Consider the following 23408-nt stretch of genomic DNA (forward strand, 5'->3'; position numbering starts at 1 on the left):
GCCTTCCTCAATCCCAATAATTCTCAAATTTGGCCTTTTCATGATATCCCATAGTTCTTGGAGATTCTGTTCATGATTTCTTACCATCTTCTCTGTTTGTTCAACTTTGTTTTCAAGGTTAAATATTTTGTCTTCAATGTCTGAGGTTCTGTCTTCCAGGTGTTCTATCCTATTGCTTATGCTTTCTATGGAGTTTTTAACTTGGTTTATTGTTTCCTTCATTTCAAGGATTTCAGTTTGGTTTTTTTTCAGTATCTCTAACTCTTTATTGAAATGATCTCTTGCTTCCCGTATTTGGTCTTTTAACTGTTGATTGGTGCGATCATTTAATGCCTGCATTTGCTCTTTCATCTCCTCCTTCAATGCCTGCATTTGCTCTTTCATCTCCTCATTAGCTTCCCTGATCGTTTTAATTACGTACATTCTGAACTCCCTTTCTGACATTTCTTCTGCTGTGCTGTCATTGGGTTTTATTGATGTAGTATCTAGGTTTGTTTGGGACATTTTCTTCCCTTGTTTTCTCATAATGGTCAGTTGTCAGTGGGACCCTGAGATATTGCAGTTTTCCACTATTGGCTTATAATGTCCCAGTAGATTTCCAGTGTATCACCTCCCAGCCTTCAGCAGCCTGATGTCTTGGAGGAATCTGATAAAGCAGGTCATTCGAAGAATACTGCCCCTAGCCCCCTACTGGTTCCACGTTTTGGAACTGGCTCTGTGCGGAAATGCTCTCACTGTGGGCCTGCACCGTGCAGCTGGCCGTGTGGGAAGATCCCACTGCCGGAGTGTGGAAGACTACCTTGGGAAGACTCAAGCTGCCCTGCCCGGCTCTGATAAGCCACCTCTATCTGGGCCTGCCACCCGGGCTGAGCTTTACCCAGTGGGCAGACTCACCCGTGGCTCCACTTCAGTCCGAGTCTCTCAGTGCCTCCCCTTCTTAACTCCTGGGTTGTGGAGCGACTGGAAGTGCAGTCTCCCTCTAGGCCGCCATCTTGGATCGCCCCGTGGAGAGAGCCCGCAGCCGGAGTGGGCAGAGCCGCCTGAAGAGGTCTCCGGCTGCCCTGCCCTTATCCCTGAGGCTGATTGCAGATCGAGACTCTCCGCTGGTTCTTTGCAGGAGTACACTGCACTGCAGCGGCTCTGGGACTCGGAGCCTGCTCTGTTCAGACAGGCTCTCACTAGCGGGCCAGTTCCGTTCCGAGAACCTGGAGAAGCTGGCTGTGTGGGCGGGGCCCACCGCCGGAGTGCGCAGGACTGCCTGTGAATGACTCTAGCTGCCCTGCCCGGCTCCGATAATCCACCTCTATCTGGGCCTGCCACCCGGGCCGAGCTTTACCCAGTGGGCAGACTCACCCGTGGCTCCACTTCAGTCCGAGTCTCTCAATGCCTCCCCTTCTTAACTCCTGGGTTGTGGAGCGACTGGAAGTGCAGTCTCCCTCTAGGCCGCCATCTTGGATCGCCTGTTTGGTTCTTTTTAATTTTTCTATTTCCTTATTGAATTTTTCATTCCTATCCTGTACTGATTCCATCATCCATTCAGTTTTCTCTCTTCTCTTGAAATTCATTTTTATAGTTATTCTTTTGCATTCTCTATCTGATATTTCATTGACTTCAATATCTTTGGGGTCAGTTGATGGTTCCTACCTTGGGAGATGTCATGTTACCTTCTTTTTTCATATTTCTTGTATTTCTATGTTGGGTTTTATGCATCATTTTGGAGGTATTTCTCATATGCTCTGTATGAGCCTTTTTAGGATATAGTCTTCACTTGCTCAAGTTTCCTAGAGTGATCTAGATTGAGACCCCTGCCTCACAGGCACCCTTGGCCTTTGTTTTAATTCTCTTTTTGCCTTGGCAGTGGATGTTTGCATAGGTAGAATCTGAGTGTCCACACCTATATGTTTCTACTTGGGGCCTACTCATTAGTTTGGATTTTTGTCACTTGAATTCTTCATATTAAAATACACTAGAAGAATAAAATAAGAAGAAAAAAATGAAGAAAAGAAAACAAAAAAAAAAATAAATAAAAAATAAATAAAATAAAATACACCTGAATATTAAGTGTCATTAATTTGTGTGTGGATCAAGGTGCACTGTCTTTTGGTTGAGTTTGGCTTAATAGCAAAGTCTCTACCCTGTGAACTTGTCCCAGAGCAGGTTCCTATTACCTCCAAAATAGCGCAAAACAAATACTAGCAACAACTGATGCAAACAATAAACATTAAAATAAACACCCAGTTTCTACTATGACATCAACATTAATTATCACAGAAAATAGGAATGGTGGGGTCATCAGTTGTCAATAGTCAAAACAATAACTATGAATTTATCTGGCTTTAAAGTAAACAGCAAGTGTCAACTATTATATCATCCACAGTAATAATAATTTCATCAGCATTAATAGTAGGGGCAAGAGTAATGTAAACCAATCCTACAAGATTGTAAAGATATAATTAATTAAGGGAAAAGAAAATGTGCTAGCATGGTATGAGTTTATAATTTCAAAAAGTGAACAGAGAGAATGCAGAAGAGATGTAGCAGGTAATGGTTATAAGGAAGGAGGAGAAAAAAATAGAATAAACAAAGTAAAGGGAGAGAGAAAGAAAGAACAATAGAATTTGGTTGTTAGCATGAGAAGAAAGAGAAACAAGAGAAGCAAACAAATAAAAACAATATAAAACAAAACTAAAATATATGAACCAAAAATCCTAACCCACAAAAGACAAGGCAAGGAAAAATAACTACATTAAAAACTGCTAAAAATGAGAAAAAGAAATATACATACATGTATACACACACACACACACACACACACACACACATATATATATATATATATATATATATATATATATACACACACACACACATGTCCACCAATCAGCCCATCAGGAACTTTCTCTCTCTCTCTCTCACCCCAAAACAAACAAAACAAAGCAGGGAAAAGAAAAAAAAAAAAAAAAAAAAAGCAAGAAGAAAGAATAAAAGAAAGATTCTTAATGAAAAATGATAGCATCGTCTCCACTGAGAATGGCCAACATTGTTGATGAGAATGGATGGTCCATGTCTGTGCCCAATTGTCTTTTTGTTTCTTCTTGAGCTGTGAGAGTGAGAGCAGGGGCTAGGGGTTGTTAACCTCTTCCTCTTTCTGTGTTGCTCTCTGAGCTGCCAGTTGGAGTGACCTAAGCCTGAAACTGGTTGAAATAATTCTCAGTTTCCCTTCTCACCAGTATGAGGTAGAATGAAGTGGAATGTATTACCAATTGGAGTTTTGTCTGCACAGACTAGATTGGTACATTCCTAGGGTGGAGCTGCTGCAGAGTTCCAGTGGGTGGTGCTTAGGCCTAATCAGGCTTTCTCTCCAGGGAGGGTGTTTATGGGTGGTATCTGCTCTGGAGACAACATTAAATCAATACACTCCTAGGGCATGGCAGTTGCAAATCTCTGTCAGAGGTCTGAATCCTAGGAGCCTCCCAAGAATTCCACACTTGCAGCAGGGGAGCCAATCCTCCACACACTCCACTGCCCAGGAATGCAGTCTTCCTGAAATTAGTCCCTGAGAGTATTCAAACCCACCTATTCAGATTCCCAACCTACTTCACCCAGTCTCATGAACTGCCAGACTCAAAGGAGAAACCAACTGAGTTCCCCTTCACTTTTCCAACTTGAATCTACCTGGGTATAATCTCTGTGCCTGTTTGACCCCTGTTTTTGCTAGGTACACCTTAGGCCACATGTCAGGCACTTGCCAGGATAATATGATAATGTTTGCTAGGATGGTCCTGTCCCCACAGCAGCAGCAGCTGCAAGTGTGGCTGCTTCAAGATGTCTCCCACCTCACTCTCCACAGCCAGTTGGGAAACAGAACACTTTTCAGGCACCAGGATACAGTATAGCCTCTAAGTCTGCTAAATTCAGGCCTCTTTTCTGGTGTCAGGTTTTTATGTACCAAATCTGTGTTTCTGTATTCTCCCTCTCTCTGTGGTGAACCAGTACTACTGCAGCTGCCAATGTTATAATCAGCTTGGCTCTAATGTATTTTTTGTTCTTTGTTTAATATACCCAAATGTTGGATTCTCTAAGATACTCTGTCCAATCTCTCTTTAACCTACCTTACCAAGGAGCATTACTCCTGCTGCTTGAATCCTAAGCCATGGAACAACTAGGAATGCAGTCTTCCTCTAAACCACCATCTTGAATCTCCTCCAAAGTATTTTAAAGAGCAAAGAAAAATAAGGTCTGTAATGATAGCCCGAAAAACCTTGCCTGTTGCAAGAACTTTGTAGGAAGTTCTGGATTTTGTCCTTAGAATTCCTGCAAATTTTATATCTTACTGGATAATATACAGTTCTTCAAATACAAATGACTATCACTAAGTAAATTAGCCCTCTAGGAAAATTCACAATGTAGTACTTACTCTCTGACTCTAATACAGGTATAACCACTTGACCTCAGAATTATCCTAGAAGATACCCAAAGATTGCTCCTTAATACATATATTGTTTCACTGAATATGAAGATAAAGTCACTGATTATCCATTTGATTGATTTTTCATGGGCTTTTGGTAGAGAACTACATTCTTATTATTTTGACAAAAAAAGCCTTACATTAATATCTCCCTAAAGTACTTTGTGTGTGCACATTTTACATTTATTAGACTATGTAAGCTAAATCTCGTGAAATTATAGTGGAAATTAATAGCAGAATATCTTCTGATATATTTATACTTATATAAAAATTTTAAGGGCTGGGGAGATAGCTCAATCAGTAGAATGCTCGCCTTGCAAGCACAAGGCCCTGGGTTCGATCCTCAGCACCGCAAAAAAAAAAAAAAAAAAAAAAAAAAAAAAAAATTTTAAGCAAACTATGTAGATATAGTTTAACTTACATAATTATAGAAACAGTTCATGTAACTGTTTTTACTAATGGCCATTTGAAAAATTAACATGTAGGATATGGGCTATTCCAGTTTTAGTCTACAGTAAATCTGTTTTTCCTTTAGGATAAACATTTATACACTGCTGTAGTAATAGCAATAGAGAGCAGCATGTACTAGTGGAAGAACATATTAAGTTTATAATTTAAATCATGCCTGACCAACTCATTTATTCACCTGTAAGCTCACGAGTTATTTGCCTCACAGAGATTCTATTGTTTCATTAGTAAATGAGGCTTAAAATTACATGATAGGCAATATTGTGGTCATTGCAAAAAATATATATATGCATATATATATACATATAAATATAAACAAATATTTATGTATATATATTTAGAGGCACACTGAAACATTTAGGGGTTAAAATACATGAGGTCAGAAAGTTGCCTGAAAACACAAGGAAAAGATGGAAATGAGGTTATACCTGTATTAGAGTCATAGAAATATAAATTAAGTTGGTGGTAGTTAAACTGGGTGAAGACTACAAAGTAGTTTGCTTTTTACTCTTTTATGTAAGGATGAAAATTTTCCTTGCATAGCATGGAGGCACATGCCTATAATCCCAGTGACTTGGGAGACTGAGGCAGGATGATCATGAATTCAAAGCCAGCTTTAGCAACTTAACAAGGCCCTAAGCAATTTAGTGATACCCTCTCTCAAAATAAACTATTTAGAAAGGGCTGGGGATGTGGCTTGGTGGTTAAGTGCCCCTGGATTCAACCCCCATTATAAAAAAAATCTAATATAAGGTAAAAACCATCTTACAGATTGAGGTTTATAGAGTCCCTGACAACTAGTAATCACTAATAACGATCTCATAGAGGGCTTTAAAAGAATGTAATAACATAGCAAACTCTAGAAACTAATTTAATGACCCTGACCCATTCTCAACCATAAAGATCCAGAAAAGGCTTTCCAGTCTTGGAGAACTTACCCTGGAGGTCTAGTTAAGGCTACAGATGTTCTTAAGCCTACACCAGCATCTCCAGTCTCTACAAAAACCTGCAGGAAGTTCTCTAGGGCTCTGCATGATTTTACACTACTGTTTATATTGTGCAGGCTAACTAGTATTGAAGGCAACACATCTGTATGAGGAGGGCAGCCAGCTGATACATCAGTAAGATAATATTTCTAGCAATTCTTGACCTCATTTCTGCCTTTTATACCAATCATAAGGAATGAAAGTTAATGCTTCTGCCTCTCCCTAAAGCATGTTGAGGAATATTTATTCTCAAGATTAGTTGAGATTGGGTATGTCATGTTGTCTTTGTATTATCTAAAAGATATTTACTGCTTAAGTCAACCTTGAGCAAAGGTTACCCCCCAAAGCTTCAAAAGTTAAAACCAAGAAAAAAATTTTAAAATCTAGATTGCATTGATTTGAAAATGCAACCTTTTTCTACTACAGCCTAATTTTGGAAATTGGTCACTATTACTGAAGACTGTTTTCCTGAACTGAATGTTTATACCATGTGTCAGAATCAAAGTCAAAAGCTTTAAATAAACTGTTTCCCATTAACCTAATAAAGACAGTCTATGCTCGTAAGGCATTCCTATATTTAGAATGGGGTATCCATATTTCCCAGGCCTTATATGATCACTTAATTTCGGGTCACCTATAACTATAGTAAAAGCTTCCTAATTTATAGGTTTCCTTAACTGATTGTTTTGGGGCTTTTTAATTTGTAAAATAAAAATGTCCCCAAATGTTCTTTTAAATAATTTCTGTATAGAAAAACATGAATTGCCATATTCTTATTTTCAGTAAGATGTAACTTTCATTCTTGAAATTTTCCAGCATAGCCAATCCAGTAATTTCAGCTATCTTTAGAACAATACAGATCAGTATGGCTAAACGAGCTATGTTCCAATTTGACATATTAGGGTATTGCTTTTATGTGACAATATTAATTGTACTTGTCATTTGTAAAATCACTTGCTTATGTGTACATTTTCCTACCTTACTATTTCTTGACTTTTTTCTTCAAAAATAAAAAACTTAATCATAAAACAGTTCCACATTCTCTTCTCTCTACAGTACCTGGTAGACATTAGGTGCTTAACAAATATTACTGAATTGATGGTTGGAAACATCAATATACTCATGCCATGTATATATGCAAAATTATATAGCCATGAACTTAGTAGTTCTAGAGTTTGTTTCCAACCATGTAATTTTCTTTGCAACTCTTAGTGAGAAATGTTTAATTCTAGGAAATGTTAATACTGTATTTTTGTTTATATATTATGGAATATAAATGGTACCTGGCACTGTGAGAAGCATAAAAGTAATAAACAGTTCTTAGCCTTAAGTTGCTTGAAAGCTAGAAAGAAAGATAAGATATAATGACCATTCCTAGGCAAAAGTGAAAAGTCATGATACCTCCAAAGCCTTATCCTTTACTCATATTATTAAGTTGTGAACAGATAATTATGTTCTATGACTACATTACTTGAACAAAAACTTGAAGAACCAAGCATGCTTTATCAAAGTAGTTCCACTGTTCCTTCCCAGGTAACCCAGTTGGTATTGTTTAAAGTCTGAAATGCTTTTTCTGTCCCCAGGAATGAGTTGATTTTGGCTTCACCTTCGACAGTAGATTTGGAAGTTACAAAGGGATAAAGTCGCAGTATTAGTTCAAGTTGCTATAATACACTAACAACAAACCTATTTCTCAGTTCTTGAAAGTTGGAAGCCCATGGTCAGATTCTTGTGCAGGCCCTCCTTGTGGTTCAGAAATGGCTTTCTATTGGTGTATCCTTACAAAGCAGAAGAGGAAAGGGAGGAAGCTCTTTCATATCTTTTATGAATGGGAAATTAATCCCATTCATGTTGACTTCAACATTGTAAGTTAATTACCTCCATAAACCCCCATCTCCACTTTTCATTACATTGCACATTGGGCTTTAACATATAGATTTGAGGACACAAACATTCAGTCCATGGTAGTCACTAAGCCCAAACTTTATATTGTTAAACCACAAGGTTCATTTGGTGACTGAGTTTAGGGGATGAAGGAAGGGAAAAAACTTACTGTCAGAAAGTACTAGTTGATGCAAAAAGTTGTTGAAAACTCCCTTATTAAGGATCATTTGTTATCAAACAGATTTATATTTTAATAAATAAAATGTTTAATATTTTTACACAAGGATTGTTACAGATTACATATTTTCTTAGCAAAAATTAGAAGATACAGGTTGAATATCCCTAATCTGAAAATTTGAAATCTCAAATGCTCTAAAACTCAAAACTTTATGAGCACCACCATGATGCCACAAGTGGAAACTTCCACACCTGATCTCTTAGGATAAGTTGCAAAGTACAGGCATGCTGAAAGTATTGTATTAAATTACCCTTGGGCTACGTATATAAGGAATATATGAAACAAATGAATTTTGTGTTTTCACCTGTGTCCCATCCCCAATATCTCTTTGAATATATGCAAATATTCCAAAATCTGAAATCTGAAACACTCTGGTCCCAAGTGTTTTCAGAAAAGGAATACTTAACCTATAATAAAATCCAACATCAATGATTTGGTACTTTTTAAAATTGTTCTCCTAGTAGACAAAGAGCAGACTTAACTTTTTAACTTTTTTTCCTCAGAATAAAGATGTACAAATGACAGAAGCCCTACTCATTGTGCTACATCAATTTATGATTGTTCCCCTACCTTTTTTTAAAAGGAATTTAGAGCAAAGTCAAGAGAATGGGACAAGCAAGAGATACTGTATCAGACTCATCTGGTTTCTTTAGATGCTCAACAAAAATTATTATCTGAGAAGTGTAATCAATTTCAGGTAAATTCTCTAAATTAGAATAAATTAGAGACTAACTCTTAGTACCTGTGCCATTCAACATGTAATCTACTTATAGAACCAAAGGGAAATAACCAGATTAGATACAATAATGACTACAGCCACAGGACATGAACTAGCTATAATGGTGAGTGTAGTCTACTTGTCTGAAAGGATGATGCTATTAAAAATTCCATTTATGGGGCTGAGGTTGTAACTTAGTGGTAGTGTGTTTGCCTAGCATGTGTGAGACACTGGGCTCAATCCTCAGCACCACATAAAAATAAGTAAATAAAATAAAGGTGTAAAATATGTTTTAAAAATTCCATTTATGTTATTATGTCATTAAATGGTGTCTCTTTGAATGCCTATTGGCAGGTACTTAAAAGTGTCTAAAACCTACGATTTGTTTTGCATTTCCCTAAATACTTATAAGGCTGAGTAGCTCTTCATTTATATCATAACTGTTTTCATTTTCTCTTCTGGGAATTGCTTGGTTCATTTTTCTTTAGTGTTGTCTTTTTCTTATTAATGTGTAGAATTTTATTCATTAGAGATTGTTAAACTTTGTTATATGCATTGGTAATTTTATTCTATAAAATGTTTTATTTTGTTTCATTCTTGCTTATTAAGAGTTCTCTACCTCTAGCTCCTTCCCTACTCTACAACTTTGTCCTACGGTTATGCAAATGTATTTTCTCTATATACTGTCTGAAATTGAGATTTTAGAACCACCATAATAGCATTATTCAAGCCAAGCATCACTTATGTAGTAATGTATTTAAAGATATTTTACTAGTTCTTTTCTTTCACTCTTTAATATTTATGTAAACTTAAATACAATATTCTTCACTTAATTTACTGTTTTCATGTTTTTCAGAAACAGGCACAAAATTATCAAACTCAACTAAATGGTAAAAAACTGAGCGTAGAAGACAGCAGCTCTGAAATTCCTCACTTGTTATATGAATCAGATTCCAGTTGTGAAACCAATGAAAGAGATGAATTCATTATTGAAAAATTAAAATCAGCTGTGAGTGAAATAGCATTAAGCAGGAATAAGTTACAAGATGAAAATCAGAAGCTCTTACAAGAACTGAAAATGTACCAAAGACAGTGCCAGGTGAGGATTTATTTTTTCATTTTCCAACTAATATTGCCTTTGAGTTGTGTACATGGTGACTCAACAGGAATAGGAATTAGAAAGCTAGTCTTCTGTTACATATAAAATTCAGTTCATATTTCCTCCTAGTAATTAATTATCACTTAATTAATTATCCTAGAGGTACTTACCCCACTGGAGTGTATGTTGGTTCTGCCAAGAATGTATTACCAGTGCATATAACAGTGGTCCCTTAAAGACCTCTGTGCCTAAAACACATGGCCCATTAGTCATGTACCACCCTCTGTCCCCATTATTTTCTCTGAACCTGTGCCTCTTTGACAGGAATCCTGGATTAGAGACATAGGAGATCATGAAAGGTTAAATGATTTGGTAAGCCTCAGTGAGAGACATGGTAGTTATTCCTTGAGACTTATCACTGTTGACTTGAAGTATTAGTGAACTTTCTGTCACCATAACAAAATACTTGCGACAATCAACTTATAAAGTGACAAGGTCTGTTTTGGCTCATAGTTTTGGAGGTTCCAGGCAACAATTGGTTGACCCTGTCTCTTTGGGCCTGTGGTGAGGTAGAACATCATGGTGGGACTGCATGGTAGAGCAAAACCACTCAGTTCATAGTCAGGAAGCAAAAGAGGGAGGAAAGGGTCAGGATCCCACAATACCTTTCAAGGGCACACCTCACATGATTTAAGAGTCTCCCACCAGGCACCACCTTTTGAAGGTTTAACCACCTCCCCATAGTGCCACCCTGGGGACCAAACCTATATGTGGGACTTTCAACATCCTAACTATAGCACCTTATCATAACCATTTACCAAAGAAGTAACTTCCACATTGGTGGATGTGATTGCTAATTTATTCAAACATTTTTTCTTAATCTAACAATCTTTTTGATCTTGTGTCTTTTCTTCTTGCAATCATTATATAGCATTCATCAAAATTTATTATTACCAATTTTCTTACTAAATGTGCATTTCTTTTTCACAAATATCCAGCTAGGTGAAACATTATTTGGTTTTGTCTCTGATCTGTAAACATTCGGCTACCTTCTACCATTTCCTTCATGCAATTGGTCTATCTCTACATTCTATTCCCTTCCCATCCTAAAATACACTTTCTGAAGTCACTATCTGAGCAGACTACTTCTTCTCTAAAATATTCCATGTCAGTATTTTCTACCGCTTAAATTCCAGAATCAATTTTTAGTTCTGGGTCAACTCCTCATTCCTCTACCCTGCTGCATTATATGTGGAATAATATGTTGAATTGTCCTGTAATTTCTTTGTCTGTCAGCATCTGCTCTTCTCCTGTGTTCCTCTTTCCCCACGTTTGAGAGGGAATGGAAACACAAGGCCTCAGCTTCTCTTAATTACATTTCTCCCCCATCTCAAACCCCAGCATTATTTGAGAAAGGTGGCATTATTCTAATACAAATTAAAATATAGATGTAAACAAATAAATGAAGCTAAACTACAAATATTTAACATTGAGGAAGCCAGAATTTTCTAGAAATAGAAGAGGTATTATTAGTCCTTACTTTTCTTTTTTGCTCTGAGGTTGTCCAGGGAGAGCTTCTAGAGTTTAGTTTGCTCCTCAGCCCACCCTGTTCTGTGTGAGCTGTGTTCTCCTCTTTTAGTGGCTGCTTTCCACTCATTTCCCTGGGTGTAGAACAACTGGCCTACCTTCTGTTTAAAGACAACCTAAACTTGCATTTTATACTGTCTTGGTATTGCTGGAGACTCACATTCAGTGAATGAGGAGATTATGTTTCTAGATACTTCACAAATATTCTTCTGTGGGCTTCAATTTATTCTGCACAGACTGAAGAATACTCTGCTCTGTCTCGAGTTCTTTTTGGCTCTGGTCCCTATAAATCTACTCTGTGCAGGTCTTTCTCTGTTCTGTTTACTTTGTCTGAAACATATGTCATTATCAAGTCCAGCCATCAAGTCTGGTTCTCTTCTTCAGTAAGATTTGGCTTCTTTACCAACTTGAATTATCTATAATCTTCCCCAAAGAATTGTTTAGGTCTCTTTACAGTGTCCAAGAGCATCATCTTCTATGAGCTGAAGTTCAGCCTTTCTCTTGGGCTCAGGTGTGGAATAGTGGCATATTTAATGGCTGTTGCTGCACCTACATTCTAGGACAAAAATAACCTGTGTTTCCCTTTCTTGACAGATGGCTGACTTTCCAAAATTATTTCCTTGACAACCTCACCTTTCTCCTTCTCAGAACTTTATCTAAGGAGGAAGAATAATTCTGTTAAAAGAGGAAAAAAAAAAACTTGCAAATAGAGGAAGAGTGTTCATTAAGGAACATTAATAAATTAACATTCCTAGTTCAAATCACCACTTCTGCCCTCTCTCACATAAATGTCTAAGTCTGTGTTTCTAACTTATCACACTCCTGCTGGCAAGAAGAGAGCAAGCATGAAACCTGCTAGTTTGGAGGTGTAGCAGGAAGTTAGGAGACGTGAACCAGCTGCTGGCCAGTCACCCTATCCTTTACAGTATCTGGCTTATCCTGACTCAAGTCCAACAGGACTTCACCTACCCCCACCAAAAATTTTATAAACTTCAAGAGGCTTACACACACTCCTGAAAGGTCTCTCTAGGTTGCACAGATGAAGGAAAAGTCCATGCTACCTGCTTCGATTTTTCCTTATGTATGCATATTTTAATGTACTTAATAATTTATTAATATTCCTGAATATATGTGAATAAAATTAAAACCCAGTTATCCATAGAAGTCAATATAATTATGAAATATTTTTATTAATATTTATCCCAAAGTTTGCAAAACAACAGTATTTTTTGCCTAATTTTTATGACTTCCCTGTAAGTCAGTGGCTTTTTATTGGTATTATTTTGCTCTCCAGATGACATTTGGCCAGGCCTGGTTCTATTTTGCTTGCTAGAACAAAAGGAAGGGTGCTACCAGCATCGAGTCAGTAGAGGCCAAAGATGCTGCTAAACCTCCTCAATGCACAAGATAGCTCTACAACAAGGAATTCCCCAACCCAAACTGTCAGTAGTGCTGAGGTTGAGACATGCTTCTTCAAATTTTGCAAATATTATTTTTTTTATATTCTTCACCAGTAATTCTCCAGTGGTACTTGTTGGCTGTTTTCCATAAAATTTAATGTGACTGATGTTTATACTGATTTCTATGAGGAAATTTTTCTATATTATATTTTTACAAATTTTTATTCATTTAAAAATAATTTATCCTTGGATGTAGGGACAATATTAAATTTAAACACAGAATCTCCATTTTATATTTTTCAAAATAATTGTGCATATTGCAAAGAAAACTAGATTATTCTGGAGCATGATATATATATATTATATATCAGGACTATTTCTTATAGTTCTAATGCAAAGAATTTTGAAAAGTAATTCTGTTAAAAATATTAAAGATTTCTAAAAGATTTTTGCTCCCAGGAAAATTGTATTTTTTATGTAGTTGAAAAAAATGCTGAAAATGATATTTTTATTTAGACTTTTTCCCCATTTTATTTGCAGATTTTGCTAATGTTTTATCTTTTTGCTTTAGGATACATACTAAGTGAGAAAATATCAATTATTTATATTTGTTAGTTAATTTGAAGGTGTAAGATCACCATTCTTCTCAAATCATTAGGCAAATTCCTAACTAAACAGATGGGCCTTAAACTTGTTTTACAAAATTTATATTTTACCAAATGGGAATAATTAGAGGTAAATAATACTGCAACCAGAATATGTATTTGGAAAGAAATTTATCTTCTCTTTTGCAAAACTGTCATGACAGAATATTTCATATCTTGCATATAAATGCAAAAAGACAACCATTTCAATTTGAATTACTGTCATTTATTATATATAAAATTCTCTTTAGTTTATAACACATTTCAATGCCAGATGCATCTGAATGGTCACATGAATCACATCTCCTCTTTTTCTTTCTACAACCTTGAAATGTGTCAGTATACATATTAATTCAATTGTGTATATTTATTTGCTATGCTACACTACATTCATGTTTGTTAACATGTAGTATTTCCTATGGCAGGTTAATGACAAAAATAAATTTTATGAATTTTTCAATTTTCATGCCAGAAAAGTTAACCTTTTTTTGTTTGCTTGTTAATGTGTCATTAAGATATGAGAACAACAATGTCCAAGAAAAATATCATGCAAGCCATAAATAAAATTTAAATTTTCCTGTCAGTCACATTAAAGAAGTAAAGAGAAATGAGTGAAATTAATATAATAGTGATATATTCACTCCAATAGATAGATCCAAACTATTATCATTTCAACATGTAATCAACCTGTACAATTATTAATGATATATTGACATTTTTCATTATACTCCTTCAATATCTGGTGTATACTTTATACTTACAACTTATTCAAATTTAGATGCTAAGTATTCATTGGAAATACCTGTTCTACATTTAAATTTCACAAAATTTTACAGTTAAAAAGATTTACAGCTGGGAATGGTGGTGCATGCTTATAATCTCATCTACTCAGAAGGTTGAGGCAGGAGGATCACAAGTTGGAGGCCAGCCTCAGCAACATAGCAAGACCCTGTCTCAAAAATTTAAAAGAAAAGGAGTAGGTTTACATACTTTTGTTGTTACAACCTAACTTGAAGTATTCCAATAACTGAATCAAGTACCAACTAATCATTTTCCTGAATATTTGACAAATTGACAATCAGTTTAACTTTGGTATGAAAATCACATCAATTTCAAAACTACATCCCAGTTTTAAAAAACTAATTCGTATATCAACAGTTTATTAACATTAAATTCAAAGTAAAAAACAATTCTAACCAGACATGGTCTTACATGCCTGTAATCCCAGTAAATTGGTAGGCTGAGGCAGGAAGATCATGAGTTCAAGGCCAGCCTCAGCAACTCAGCAAAGCCCTAAGCAGCTTAGTGAGACCCAGTCTAAAAATAAAAAATAAAAAGGCCCAGGGTTATAGCTCAGTGGTAAAATGCCTCTGGGTTCAATCCCTAGTACCAACAACAAAAAGCAAACAACTAAATGTATCAATATTGACAAATCATTCAAATTTTTCTTACGTTTTCACAGCCAATTTACATAATGTAACCTGTTATAATTAAAATGTTATGTATATTCATTCATCTGTCAAATCATTATTGTCAATTTATATTACAAAAAGTTTCAATTTCAACATATACATTATTCTACCTGTATATTTAAGTCACTAATGAGCTTTCCCCCTCATCAATGATGACTTCATCATAAATATTATTTTCTAAAAATGATAACTGATAGATATTATGTACTACTAGTAATAAACTAATAGACTCTTTTATGGTCACATTTCAGAGTTTAAGTTGACTGTGGCCCATGGCGACACTACATTTTATTGACCTGGAATTAGAACTATTTATACACCTCCCTCCCTCAAGTAAAGTAGGCTCACTTTCTATGTGCAGTTTCCTATTCCCTGGTGGCAAATTTGTAAACCAGGGAGCCTAATTCTACCTGCTTCAATTATATAGTAATGGGTGTCATTGACAACAAATAGAATTGCTTGTTTACTACATAATCTGTTGTTTCACATCTCTTTTAATTTTTCAAATTTTAGCCCCTTCTGAAAAATACCCACTATTCAAAACAAACTTTTCCAAACAAGTCTCTTAAAGCACCATTTTGAATCTGTTTTTATATTTATTTCCAAATCAACAGTAATTTCTGGGGCTTAAGTATTGCCACTAGACCCTTCACTGAACCCAAACCTTTAGTACTGTTGGAAAACCGTGTATACTCCAGGTTTTGGAAAAAAAGAAAATCATCTGGGAATTTATTATGTCCTATACCACCTGCATAATTATTCTTCTAGACATTGTGAATTTGGGGATAAGAATTAATGAATAAGAAAACATATTAAAATCTATTAAAAGTCTATTAAAATCTTGTGTGTTAATTTTCATAGCAGAATTATTCATTATAGAACAAAAGTAAGAACAACTCAAATATTCATTAACTGATGAATAGAAAATGTGGTATATCCATATTATTGTATATTATTCACTGATATGTTCTATAATATGTATGAACCTTGAAAATACTATACTAAGTGAAAGCAGCCACAATCACAAAAGCCATACATTGAATGACACCATTTGTATTCTCCTAGAGAACAGCCAAATACTTCTGCAGAAAATCAATCAATAGGCCATGATCATAAACCTGAAATAGGTACTCAACACTGCCTAGCTATCCTACTGTTTCTCCAATCTAATACTCCCATTTCCACTGTAAACTATTTCAGACCTTCACTCTGAATCACTCCCATACCTGACCTCCACCTCCCTTCCACTGTCAGCACATCATGTTACCTTTTACTTCACAGAGAAAAATAGAAGCCAACAGATAACCAGTCTTAATCTCCTGTATCCAAATGCATAAACCTGTTTATATTCCATTTTCCTATCCTTTCCTTCCTGTTACAAGAGAGGAAGGACTCTCCTTTGCTTCAGGCATTTCTTCTACTTGCCTGATGAACTTTGGGACTCATCCCACTACCTGCTCAGGAATGTGGACACCACTATTATTGCCCTGACTCCACCTTTTTTCCTAACTGGATCCTTCTTTTTTTTTTTTTTTTTTTTTTTTTGTGCTGGGAATTGAACCCAGGGCCTTGTGCATGCGATGATGCAGGCACTCTACCAACTGAGCTATATCCCCAGCCCTGGATCCTTCTCAATAGCTTTTGCAGTTGTGCAAGGCTCTCGCTTTAACAATAGAAAACACTGGACCCACAGGATTGCTGTTATTTCTAGTTACTGTTTAAAAGTATGAATATTATTGTCTTTATCACTAGATAACAAGCTCATTGAGGACAGTTTGTGTCTGAATCCCAAGGGCAAATAATAAGAGCTCTGTAAACATTTATTGAATAAATGAATGATGGAATGGAGCAATCAAAGGACTAAATATCAGTTTGTTTAAAAGTAGGCTGATTTATCGATGTTAACGATTTTTAAATATTTATATCATGACCTATAAAATGAGCATCAACCACTGGATATGGAGAGTATACAACCTACTCTTCAAAGGTCAATTATGGTTTTTACTTTTTTTGTTTTTGGTACTGGACATTGAACCCAGAGGTACTTAACCACTGAGCTACATCCCCTGTCCTTTCTATTTTCTTACTTTGAGACAGGGTCCTTCTAAGTTGCTGAAGGCCTATCTTAAGTTGCTGAGGCTTACCTTGAACTTCTGATCCTGCCTTAGTCTTCCGAGTCACTGCAATTACAGGAATGGAAACACAATATGACCCATCTATCCCAGTCATTGGTTTAATCCAAAAGAACTAAAATCAGCATACTGTTGCAATACATGTACACCAATGTTTACAGCAGCACAACCCCTAATAGCCAAGTTATGGAATCCATCAAAGAAGAATGGATAAAGAAAATGTGTTATATTTACACCATGTAGTTCTACACAGCGATAATAAAGGATGAAATTATGGCATTTGCTGGTAAATGGGGGTGGAACTGGAGAACATCTTGCTCAGGGAAATAAACCAGACTCAAAAAGTCAAGGGTCAAATGTTTACTCTCATATGCAGAAGCTAGAGAGGAAAAAAAAAAGAATAAAGAAAGAGAACCTCACAAAAATAGAAAGGAAATCAGTAGAGTAGAAGCAGGGAACCATAGGAATCGGGGTTGCTTGGCAGGAAGAGAGAGAAAGGAGAAAAACTGGGGAATGAAGTTCACCAAATTATGCTATGTGCATATGTGAATATATCACAATGTATTTTAATTTTATTCATCTGTAATGCACCAATTATAAATAAAGGAAAGTTAATAGACCAGAGGGAGAGGAGCAGAGGGAGGGAGGGGAGAAGGGAAAGAGAAAGTATTGAGGATTGAAATAGAACAAACTATGTTATATGCATTTATGAATAGGTCAAAATTAACTCTACTATCATGTGTAACAATAATGCACCAATGAAAAGTAGGCATCGAAAATTTTTATGTTTTATTCAGGCCATGGAAGCAGGACTCTCAGAAGTGAAAAATGAGTTACAGTCACGTGATGATCTCCTGAGAATTATAGAAATGGAACGATTGCAGTTGCACAGAGAATTATTAAAAATAGGAGAATGCCAAAATAGTCAAGAAAATAAAAAAAGGTATAGTTTTTATATCTGATACTCTGAGAGAAACTATTCAAAACATCATGTTTATTTTTAAGAGTTTTATATTTGTAATTAGAATAACAAATTTATTTTTAATTAACATACTATTCATTAGTAGATGATATTAAATATTAAAATAAAAATAATGGCTATTTTATATTCAAAGTTTTCCTTACCCAGAAACATATATCATGTTCTGATCTGATCTGTGAATACATTTGTCACATTGAGTCAGAAATTTTCTTAGAACTTTTGTTCTTCAATATGTCATAGCTGGGCATTGTGGCTCCCACCTGTAATCCCAGCAACTTGGGAGGCTTGAGGCAAGAGAATTGCAAATTCAGAGTCAGCCTCAGCAACTTTGAAAGGCCCTAAGCAACTTAGTGAGACCCAGTCTCAAAAAATAAAAAGGACTGGGGATGTGGCTCAGTGGTTAAGTACTCCTGGGTTCTATCCCTAGTACCAAGAAAAAAATATACATATCTTAAAAACAATAGTACATAAGAGAAAGTAATGGGGGTAAATATGATTATAGTATGCTTATATGCATGTTGATTATGCCATAATAAAACCCATTATTCATATAATTAAAATGCACTAATAAAAACCAATAGTATAGAGCTGGTACTCAATTACATATTTACAGAGAATAAGTTTTTTTCCTTATTTTTCAAATGCTTTTCATTTCTATTGCCCATAAGCCTAATGTTAGCTTTCTCACTTGTAAATACTGTAGTTATTTTGCCTCCACACTCACCACCTTCTCAATTCCATTAAGGTTCTTATTAAAACAGATATTTTTCCTCTTTGAAATAAGATATTGTGAACTCCATAACCACAAAGAAAATGGGACTGCTGAGGATTTTTAAGTGTTTTTGCTTATGAATAGATGGTTTGACTGCTTTAATAGTTCATTGGCATAGAACTTTATTCCTCGTAATCAAAAAAACTAATGCTAGACCAGTGATAGGATTTTAAAAATTGAATAGCCAAATGGTGAAGGGTATTTTATTGAAATATAATTATTGTTTTTTAGGCAATAATTATGTCTTCAAAGTTGTGGGTCATGTTAGCACTTCTTTGAAGTCTGTCCTTAACAACTAATGGCAAATTAAGATCCTCCAAAGTGACCTATTGTATGCCTCACCACGGATGGCAGAATGCCTATTAGCCAGTCAGCATTATTGAGTGTGCTGTATACAAGCTATACATCATCATCACTGATGACTAATAAATCTATTGCTATTTATTATGTGTAAGCTGCTCTTCCAGTGTGGTGAGTCAGTGAGAAATGTCTTCACACAAAGAAACAAATGTATATGCCCAGAAACATAAGAAATTTTGTAGAAGAGTACACCATTCAACCAGTGTCTATCTCTGGTTTTGTGAAAAGTATTGTAGACACTTTGTGTGGCACTCTTACAAGGCCAATACTGAATTCCAAATATTGCCAGCTTTTCTTCAAGACATGATTTGATCCGAACTCTTGCACTATTCACATATTTGGTCAATACAAACTTTTGCTCTGCTTTGCTATCCTCCATTTAATTTGGTATTTATTTTGGTCTTCAAGCCACATCTTTATCATTTGGAGGATGTACCTCATTTTTAGTATTCTGAGATTTGATGAAATGATATGTTTTTAAATTTCCATAGTTACCTTTGAATTTTGGACTGATCAATCTTCATCCTTCCCAATGCAAGTTTTAAATCCTTCTAGTTTATTCTCATGGGAATGTTGCTCTGTTTTATTGTTTTGGTTTCTTATTTGGACTCTGTTTCCTCTTTGTGTCTGTATTAAGGTGAAGCAACCCAGTTGATTAGAGTAAATGCACAGTAGCTTTATAGAAGTAGTACAGTAATGTCTTCATTCCTTTTTCAAAACCTTAATCAATAATGCTGATTTTCATTAGCTTTTCCTTTTCTTAGTTGTAGGAGCACCTTGGGTTGATATGTTTTGAGTTATTAAAATAATTTAAACATCCTTTTCCTACATGACAAATGATAGTTCTTTTATATATTCATATTAGCATCTTATATTAGCATAATTATTATTTTTTATCACCTGTCTAAATTGGAGTTTGACATTTTTTACCCTTACTAATGAACTTTGCAAGTTTACCATGAGGTTTTTAGCATTCAGTTCAGCATTGCTTTCCCTGAAATTTCAGAGGAAGAATGGAGAAATAGGGAATTTCATTTTTCACTTTTTCCAAATCATAGCAAATAAGAAAAATTTAAGAAAAATCCTGAAATAATCTTTTAGAAGAACATCAGACAAAATGGAAAATGCTCACAATATATTACTAAGTGTAAAGCAAAAGGAAACTGAAAATTAATGTATACAGTGTATTCTAATTGTAGGAGAAATGTGTATTTATTCACACATATATAAAAAAGACAATATACACAAAAATGCTCGCAATGGTTTCTCTTAGATGATAACCTTATATGATATTCTCATATGCTCTGTTTTCTACACTGTGTGGAATGAACACACATGCACATGCACACACACACATAAACAGAAAGAATTGATGAATACTGTAGGGATATCACTAACAATTTTTACCTTTTGAGAGAACCTTTATTTTTAATCTTTAAATTAGTTATTTCTCCATCATTACTCAGATTTTGGTTTCTGTTTTATTTGTGTGGTTTTTGTTTTTAATGTGTGGAACCTTTCCAAAAACTCAGGCAATATAAAATTTTACTTACAAATGGGTATATTCCTCAAACACCAGACTCCAAAGGAATAATCAAGTATGACTTCTAATAGAAAGCTGATGCTTTCCCCACCTGGTTATCTTTATTTTTTGTTGTGCTGGTTTTTATTTTACCAATGTGCCTTACATGGAAGTGAACAGTGTTTGCTTGTACTTTTCCAACCTTCCTTTTGGGTATTGTCCTTTTTATACTAGTTTCTGCTTCTCCTCTCTTGTATTAATATATGGTTACAATTCCATTTTATAAATGAGCCATCAAAGGGTGTTGCCTTTTATCTGACTAAACTACCATCTGTAATCATTTTTAAGCATATTTATGGAGTAGTTGTTCCCCTCCTTAACTCATGACATAGATGCTCCCTGCAATGCATTAGCAAGTTGGGTTATTTCCTTTTTTAGAATGAGTTCCCTGGCTGTTTTATTACAGGAAGCAGGCTTTTCTTCTTATCCAAAAATCTTATCTACATAAGCAATTCTACATGGCAATTCTAATGAATAATTGAAATTTCATATTAATTACTACCCTTGTACCCTGTTAAAACTATTTGCACTCAGTTAAAGATGTAAATACTTATGGGATCTGAATGTATTAGCACTTGCAATTTCTATAACTAGAAATGTTTCCAACAATAATGATTTATCTATCTATGCAGCCTACAGTGGTCTAAATTAGCATAACAACTTATTAAGTTGAGCTTAATTTTTTTGAGGGGAGGTCTGGGGTTTGGACCCATGGGTGCTTTACCACTGAGGTGCATCTCCCAGCCCTTTTTATTTCTTATTTTGAGACAGGACCTTGCTAAATTGCTGAAGCTGTCCTCAGACTTGCAATCCTCCTGTCTGAGCCTCCTGATTCATGGGAGTAAAATCATCTGCCACCATGCTCGGCCAGTTAAGCTTAATTTTTGTTGTTATTTTTAATTTGTAGACTTGAATCATCTTATTCACCTTCTTCTAAAGAACCAGAAAGGAAAAGGAGAGAACTGTTCTCAGTGGTCCCAGACCAACTGAATCATGAAAAAGAATTAAGTAAGGTATGGAAACTAATGAGCTCCATTCTTCCAAGTAGAAGTCTTTGAATATGAACAGGTTAAAAAAAAAAAAAAAAAAAAAACTTCCTTCTAACTCCTTTCTCTTTTTTTCCTGTTTTTTCTCCTAAGTTAATAATCTACCATCCTGATAATTCTGACATGATTCTGTGTGAACACAAACCTTGGGGTGTCACTCTGCCAGTGAGAGATTACCCATGAAATGTAAAGGGTCAGTGGCTCCGTGAGACATGGTTTATAGCAAGAAGGTTGCTAGCACAGACTCTGTTGCTCAGCCATGTGTAAAGTCTAAGGAGGTTGCCTATGCACACTGCTCAAGATTCTCATTCCTAGAATGGGAATGATTTGTACCTTATCATAAGGGGATGTATGTGAATAAGCCAATAACAACTACTACTTATTGCCCTTACTGCCAGCAACTGTTCTGAGGATTTAACAAATCCTAATTCATTTATTCTTCACAACTATCTTATCTAGTAGGTCCTAAAAGTATCCCCTTTTTACATTTGACACAGAGAAGTAACTTTCCCCAACTTTGCACAGCTAATAAGTAGCAGAGATTCAATTTGAATCTAGGCAACTTGCATCTAGAATCCATACTCTTACCTTAAGTTAAAATCCATGAGATAATGCCTGTAAAGTGCTTAGAACAAGGACCTGACTCAGAGAAAGCATAAAATGTTGGCTGCTAGTGTTTTTGGTTACACCCACATTTTTCACTGAGTGCCTGGTGTATGTGTGTGTGTCAAGCACTCTTACACAAGATGAAGAAAGTCTGGGCATTGTTCTTAGAGTATGTCGTTCTCTACTCTCCTACAAAAAGCCTGTCCTCCTCTTCTATTATTCTAGTAAGATTTAGTTGTGTCTTTCTTTCCATGAATTTATCATAGCTACTATTCATTTCTCTTGTCTTTAGATTTGAGGATCAGACAGAACATACAATATTATAAAATCTAAACAATTGTCAAAAGTTAAACAATGTAAGCATGGTTTAGAACTATTATCTAGTGCTCTGCATGTGGCTTGACACATAATAAATGAAAATAAACATTTAGAGAACGAATTAACTAAAACTAAGACTACGTTATAATTGCATAAAGCCATAAATTCAGTTGCTGTTTGTATGAAGTCAGCCTTTTTTTGAGTATGTAGTAGGACTGTAACCATTCTACTAATTTGTACAAAACAAAGTGATGTGAAAGACAGATCCTGTCTGACAAAGAGTTGACTATCAGAGAACAAATATAAACTAAGTACAGTAAAAGTGTTACAAATTAATGATCATTTCTCTTATATTTTTCATACTTAATGACAAATAATCCCATGAAGTGGATTTTGTTGTTTTGAAAAATATAATAAACTGTTCTTTACTGATGTCCCCAGTTAATGCATTATGATAAAAAATTGACTAAAGCCTTGTATAGTTATACCATTCTTAACATAGATTATTTGATAGTAATAAAATTTTCAATAATATAAAGAACCTACTGTTTTCACACAATTTTGACATGGAAGAAGAGAATATGAGGCACAGATCCCTTTATGAGCTCTTGGAGACCACTACATAGTTCAATACTGTGCTGAAAAG

General features: G+C 35.3%; 1 protein-coding gene across 3 annotated transcripts in view; it reads left to right on the forward strand.

The window, feature by feature from the left end:
* The window catches only part of Deup1 (deuterosome assembly protein 1), a 96458-nt gene that overhangs the window by 38788 nt on the left and 34262 nt on the right, over window positions 1-23408 (forward strand). For 2 of the 3 annotated variants that reach the window (XM_047517066.1, XM_047517067.1), the window contains exons 6-9: window positions 8628-8741; window positions 9619-9861; window positions 17894-18039; window positions 21700-21805. In XM_047517066.1, coding sequence (XP_047373022.1) covers window positions 8628-8741; window positions 9619-9861; window positions 17894-18039; window positions 21700-21805 — 609 coding nt within the window. The remainder of the gene's footprint in view (window positions 1-8627; window positions 8742-9618; window positions 9862-17893; window positions 18040-21699; window positions 21806-23408) is intronic. The other variant, XM_047517068.1, reaches the window with a different exon arrangement.

The sequence above is a fragment of the Sciurus carolinensis genome, chromosome 11, assembly GCF_902686445.1.
Source record: "Sciurus carolinensis chromosome 11, mSciCar1.2, whole genome shotgun sequence".
NCBI lineage: Eukaryota > Metazoa > Chordata > Mammalia > Rodentia > Sciuridae > Sciurus > Sciurus carolinensis.